The sequence below is a fragment of the Lycium barbarum genome, chromosome 2 (assembly GCF_019175385.1).
Source record: "Lycium barbarum isolate Lr01 chromosome 2, ASM1917538v2, whole genome shotgun sequence".
Classification (NCBI taxonomy): domain Eukaryota; kingdom Viridiplantae; phylum Streptophyta; class Magnoliopsida; order Solanales; family Solanaceae; genus Lycium; species Lycium barbarum.
In genome coordinates, this window is record NC_083338.1 from 99,348,990 (window position 1) to 99,356,192 (window position 7,203).

General features: G+C 37.1%; 1 protein-coding gene across 1 annotated transcript; it reads right to left on the minus strand.

Annotated features, from left to right (window-relative positions):
* Positions 1-305: 305 nt before the first annotated feature.
* Positions 306-1,091, minus strand: LOC132628707 (uncharacterized). The gene has a single exon (XM_060344471.1). It carries the CDS (start codon positions 1,089-1,091, stop codon positions 306-308), a length of 786 nt encoding a protein of 261 aa, XP_060200454.1.
* Positions 1,092-7,203: the final 6,112 nt, after the last annotated feature.

A 7,203-nucleotide genomic window follows, 5' to 3' on the forward strand; every position in this document is an offset into this window, starting at 1 on the left:
ATTCAAATCTTTGAACTGAGAGAAGATATTATAAAATTAATCTTCTTCTTTATCGCCTTTACTGGTACAAGGCTATCCCATTTGACAAGGAGCACATTCTTCATCTGAATCCGAAGAAATATAACTTTCATTTTCAAGAACCCGGAGATCTTCATTTGAAGTAGAGTCCTCTAATTCATCTGAATCAAAACCCGAATCTTTCGGTTCTAAATTTAATAATAACTTGAATAATGAGTCCTTTAATTCATCATCAATGTTAAGGTTCTTAATTTTCTCCTTAACTTTGCAGTCTTTATAATAATGACCTACGCGACCACATTTATAGCAAGCTTTAGGATTTTGGATTTAATAAAATCCTTCTTTTTCCGGAATTCCCTTTTCCTTCTTGCTCTCCTTTCCAAGCGTTTTTCTTTCCAAGCTTGGAAATCTTTATTCTTCTTTCTATTCCTATGAGGCGCTTTAGTTTGTGAAATATCCATACCAAATTGTCCACAAAATTCCCCTAATTTTTGTCTTTCATTTAGATGATGTCTCTTAATCTGCTGATTTAATTTAATATCATTATATAAGGATAAACCTTCTTGGACACAAGTACCTATTAACTTGCCATAGGTATATTCATCATAATTGATGCTAGTTTCTCCTTTTCTAAGAGCTTTCGTAACTCTTTCTGCAAAGAGGCTAGGTAGTCCATCTATAAACTTGGACTTCCAATGGGTGTTATCACACTCAGGCAATTCCATGACGCTACTAAGGAATACATCCTTATACCACCTAAATGAGGTAAGGGTTTTACATCTCAAGTTCTGAAGCATGGTCCTAATCCTAATATTTTCACTATTATTAGACCATCTACCCGAGAAATGTTCTATGATATTAATAACTAATGAATATACAACATTCTGTATAGAAACAGTTCCATGTTCTCCATGTTCCTGCTCAATAGCAGTTAGAATTCTACCGCGTTGTTCCTGGGTCAAATAATTATCCCACCATCCTTTCAATTGGCCGGTAAAACCAGCAATAATTATTTCAGCAATGTTCCTATCACTATTTTTATTGGCCTTGCAAATTGTGTTGTATATTAGCATTCTATGCACCAGGGTATAAATTTGTCTCTCGATATAACCGTCAATATTTCATTCATAAATCTCTTTACCACTATAACTGTTGGTAATAATATGCTCATGTTCTTCGAGCAATACATCCAGGGGAGTAGGACGAGGATAGTAGAACATCCTTTGAGAAGGTTTTCGGGCATATACTTCCGATATTTTATTAATTTCTTCTGACACCTTCTGCTTATAATCGTGATCAGAAAGGTCAAAATCATTCTCTTCCGCTATTTACGGACTAATTTGCAATCCTTTGAATTTATCATCAAGTAATTGCTCCAACTCTGAAAAAGATTTTAGCTTAAAGTCTTTGATTTCAGGAGGAGGCTACACACTAGGAGTGGCGATGGTTTCCTGCTTTTTGTCTTTAAAATTAGCATAATGATGTAATTTTCCGATTTCAGAAAACAATTTTTCAATTCTATCATGTAATGAAATAATTTGTTCGCCCAATATACTCATGTAAATACTGGCGTAATTTTGTTGCTTTAGCATAATATTAATATGCCTAGCAGTGATTTGTAAAGTATCAATTTTCAAATAATTTTGAAAAAGCTGCAAAATGAAGGAACTTATCCTTCTTTTCTATTTGAAAAGATTGTTGTGGAGGGAATATAGTATTAATAATCTCTCCATTAATCAATCTATATTCTCTTTCTAAAACATAAATATAATTTCTAATATATTTGGCCATAAACCAAGGAACAAAAGATATAACCTTGTTGACTTGTGAAAGATCTTTATAAAAGTCATTTTGAAAAACTGTTTGTTTTTCAGTATTAAAATTTTCAAAAAACCATTTTCTAAATGGTTCCCATCTGGGTTGGAAAAATTCTTCACTGATTTTTTGTCTTGCGGGTGATCCCCGATTAAAATCTATTTTTTGGTCTTGATTCATTATAAACCATCTGGAAAATTCTTTTCTGACTCGGTTAATTCTGTGTCTTGAATACCACTGACAATATTATCTTTGTCAATTGAAGCTACTGATTCTATTATCATGATTCTCTCTAATTTGAGAAGTAGAAGCTCTAGATGGAGATTGGAATATAATCAACTGGTGAAATATAAGAATGACATGAAGAATTTGATCTAGTCAGTCTAGATCTGTTGCTGATACTATGACTTTCAGCTTTATCTAACAAAGACTTTGGTTCTGTGAACCTTAATTTGATAACATGTTTTCTCACTTAAGCTCTAATTCTAATATAAATATAAATATTTATATAGGTGATTTCATGATTATATAGATTAAATTTTTTACACAACGACAACAACACACCCAGTGTATTCCCACATGGTGGGGTTTGGGGAGGGTATAGTGTACGCAGACCTTACCCCTACCTTGGGAGGTAGGAAGGTTGTTTCCTATAGACTCCGCCTTAAAAAAAGGTGCCAAGAGAACAATAAAACAACAACATATAATAAGATAAATGATTAAAGAAAGAAAGAAACAAGCAAGCTATATGAGAGATGTAAAAAATAAGCGAGTGAACAAAGATAATAATTCTCCTAATGCGGAAAATAAATCCTTGCGGCCCCCTAGTAGCCCTCTACCCTGATAGTCGACCTCCACACCCTCCTATCACCGGTCATGTCCTCAGTAAGCTGAAGTAGTGCCATATCCTACCGAATCACCTCTCCCCAGGCCTTCTTTGGCCTACCCATGTTACACCCCGGGAAAATTTCCCCGTGAACGTACAATGGATAGGCTAACGAAGGGCATAGCGTATACGATGTTTTGATGAGTAAGAAATAGTATTTGATGACCCTAAACGAGATTTCAAAGGCATATAAAGCAAGGAAAGAAAGTTGTTAAGGAAAGCAAATCATATGTTGTGTGTTGGACAAGAATTACGAGCCTTAAGTTAATGACGTTCGAATGACGTCTTAGAGATGAGTAATGACGTCCCTTAGATTGGTCCGTATATGTTGGTCGGGGCAGCTTTTATGATTTAATATAAGGGACCCTTCTCATTTCACTTCATTTTCATTTCATTTCACACTTCTTCATCTCTCAAGACCTCTAGAAGGCTCCATATATTTCATCCACAAGAATTCAAAGGAAATTGATGATCAACTTCATCAAACCAACAAGAATCAAGAGTAAGAAACTCATTAAAGTCATCTAAGCCAAGAAATCCCAAGAGAAGTGAAATAGGGTTTTGGTGTTAGAAGATTATTTCCGTTCAAGGCTTAATTCTACACTATCTAAGGTAAGTTTCATGGTATTTTTATGATGTTTGAAGTATTGATAAGTTGAAACACTTGGATTGTAGAAGAGTATAGGAAATGGGTCATAAATGTGTGAATAGTATCATGGTTGAATAGTGGTTGGAAGGAATCATGAAAATGGATATGCTGAGATTGTAAATATGTTATAAATGACATTTAGAACATGAAATAAGTATTATATATGAGAAAACGCGATAATGAGCTATGACCATAATTGTGGGAAATTGGAAGGAAATGGTGAATTGTGGTAAATGTAGATAAATGATGATTGTTGTGCTATATTGTGAATGTTGTTGTGGTTGTTTGGGAGTTGATATATGATGTGGGAAAAGTAGTATAAACAAAGGAAATGCTGCCCAATTTTTCCTAGAAATAGTAAGCACGTTCTTGTAATTGTTTAGCTAATGTCAATACAAATTCTCTTGAAGGTAGAACGTGGCATTGAAGGAGAACAAGCGAACGATAAATTAGTTAAACGTAAAAGGTATGTGAGGCTAGTCCTTTCTTTCTATGGCATGAGTCTAATGGTATGATTCCTCTTTCCTTTTCATGAATTCTCTATATCCCGAAAAGTCAAGAGTCTTTGATCATGAACATCTATATGAGATAAGAGATGTGTTATGAGTTCAAGAATGACGATGATGTTATGTGTTGTACATACTCACCTTATATACTACTTCCTTCAAGGTGAGGTAGGATACTTGTGAATGCTCCACAATGACTATTTATTGGTTCTGAAAACGTGAAAGTTGCAGATTTGCACTTTGGCCCAGTCGATCGTAAAATGAAATACGGACCGTAAAGTGGTTTACGGGCCGTAAACTGCCATGTCGTATTTCAAATTCCCAAACTTCGACTTTCTGCCAAATGCTCGAATGGTTAAATACGCCTTGAAATATGGACCGTAAACTGAAATACGGACCGTAAACTGAGTTCGTAAATCACCATGTCCTCAGCTTGACTTTCTGGTCCTGTCATCCTTTAATACGCCCATGGAATACGACCCATATTTTAGAATATGGACCGTAAACTGAGTTTACGGCCACTGTTCCACCTTCAACTACTGTTCATTCCAAATCTGTTCCGTTTACTGAAAAACACAACAAGCCTCGTAAAATCACATGGACTTGCTTAAAAACAAGTAAAACTGGTAGCAGAAAAGCGTCGATTGTGGCATAGAATCACGACCTTACGTCACCCCGCCCAAGTATAATTGTCCATGAGTCTTTATGCATGTATTATGATAAGCAATACTGTGATGAGCATATGATGAGGAGTACATGATGATGAGTATATTATGATGACGATATTACACCGTACCTATATGGTCAGGCAGATATACACACCACTATAGTGGGCAGCTTATACCCCAGACGCGGCAGACCTGGACGCAGGTTACTTATTATTACACCGTTCCTACATGGACGGGCAGCTTACGCTTATACATTTATACATATATAATATGATGACGAGTATGAGTAAGACAACATGATTTATTTCTTTTATGATTCACAGTCAGTTACAGATTGTTCCTCATTTCATTGATGCTTCATTATTGTTTATGCTTCTCATACTCAGTACAATATTCGTACTGACGTCTGTTTTCCTTGGACGCTGTGTTCATGTCCACAGGTAGACAGGGAGGTGAGCTTGACCCGGATTCGTAGGAGCCAGTAGCTGATTGAGAGCACTCCATTGTTCGGAGGTGCTTATGATTATGCTTTTGTGTATTCTCATGTATATGTATTTTTGGGCATGACGGGGTCTTGTCCCGTCCTTATGTCTAGGCACTCCAGTAGAGGCTCGTAGATGCGCAGTGTGGGTTAGATGGTCTCACGAGATGCTATTATGTATATATATTATTTTGATGGCCGAGAGGCATATGTATATGAAAGTATTTATGTTTTCAAAATGGAAGATTTTCTTATGATTTAAATATGAAAGCGATAAAAGAGCATTAAATGAGTAAGACGAGTAATAGAACGAGCGGTGCTCGGTGGTTAGCCCCGGGTACCCGTCGCGGCCCCTAGCTGGGTCGTGACAACCCATCCCTCTCTTTGGGCCCACCACTGCCAGCTTCTCACACCTGCTCACTAGCGCATTAATGCATCTCCACTGCGCATGGCCGAACCATCTCAACCTCCCTTCCCGCATCTTATCCACCACTGGAGCCACACCCACCTTGTCCCGAATCACTTCATTCTGAATCCTATCTCTCTTGGTATGCTCGCACATCCATCTCAGCATCCGCATCTCTGCTACCTTCATTTTCTGGACATGAGCTTTCTTAACTGGCCAGCATTCCGTCCCGTGCAACATAGTCAGTCTAACCAAAACTTGGTAGAACCTTCCCTTTAGTATAGGCAACACCTTCTTATCGTACAACACCCCCGATGCGAGCTTCCATTTCATCCATCCCGCTCCAATACGATGTGTGACATCGACATCAATCTCACCATTCCCTTGGATGATCGATCCAGTTACTTGAAACTTTCTTTCTTCGAGATGACCTGAGTATCCAGCTGCACGTCCTCATTCTCGTCCTCTACCTGAATCACATCACTGAACTTGCACTCTAAGTACTTTGTCTTAGTCCTGCTCAACTTGAAACCTTTCGACTCCAGGGTCTGTCTCCAAACCTCCAGTCTCGCATTAACACCGCTCCACGACTCATCAATAAGCATAATGTCATCTGCAAACAACATGCACCACGGCAACTCTCCTTGAATGTGGCGCGTCAGTGCATCCATCGCCAAAGCAAACAAAATCGGGCTAAGAGCGGACCCCATCGTGACTGGAAAGTGTTCTGAGTCACCTCCAACTGTCCTCACTCGGGTCTTGGCTCCATCATACATGTCCTTAATCGCTCTAATGTAAGCTACAGGAACACATCTAGCTTCCAGATATCTCCATAGCACCTTTGTCATAAGCCTTTTCTAGGTCAACAAACACCATGTGCAAGTCTTTCTTCTTATCCCTATACTGCTCCACCAACCTCCTCACAAAGTGAATGACTTCAGTAGTCGAACGCCCCGGCATGAATCCGAACTAGTTCTCCGAAATAGACACTATCTTCTTCATCCTCGCTTCCACCACTCTCTCTCAAACTTTCATCGTGTGACAAAATTTTACACATTAAAACAAAATTTTATTTCTTCCATTTGCCAAAATTTATAAAACTTCATTTCTAAATTCACCATTACCTTTCAGAACTAAACTTAGTGCCACCAAATTCACTAGTCCCTCTGGTCCAAGATAATTGAGGTTCTACACTTAGGCATTCACTACTCTTAAAAATTAAGAGGTGTATTGACTAAAATACCGTTGATTAAGAGGGGCTTTGAAATTACTGTATGCATTAAATTTGTTTATTGAATTAAGAATGCATCAAAAGTATATCTAGAAAAAGAATAAAATGTGTTCTTGACATACTAAACCTCAATTATTTTGGATGAACCTAAATCCTCACCTCATATTAAAAAAAAAAAAAGGCACACGAATAAGCAATAAATTCTCCTTGGTAATTTACAAAAAAGAGCACCTGAAAATTGAAATGCCAAAGGTTATTCTATAAAATCCGTTTTGCTATACTAATTAGCAACTTGTCTTAGAGCCCGTTTGAATGGACTTATAAGTTGCTTATAAGCTGTTTTCAGTTTTTTTGAGTGTTTGACTGGCCAGCTTAAAGTCATTTTGTGCTTAAAATAAGCTAAAAAAAATAATTAAGCCCATTTAACTTAGCTTATCTAAAACATCTTATAAGCTAAAAATAACTTATAAGCCAAAAAAAATAAATTTTCAACTTATAAACCAAAATAAATAAATTATCTACCGACTTATAAGCTGCAACCAG

Excerpts from the sequence above, each read along its gene's own strand:
- LOC132628707 (XM_060344471.1), bottom strand. The coding sequence starts at position 1,091 with ATGCTAATATACAACACAATTTGCAAGGCCAATAAAAATAGTGATAGG.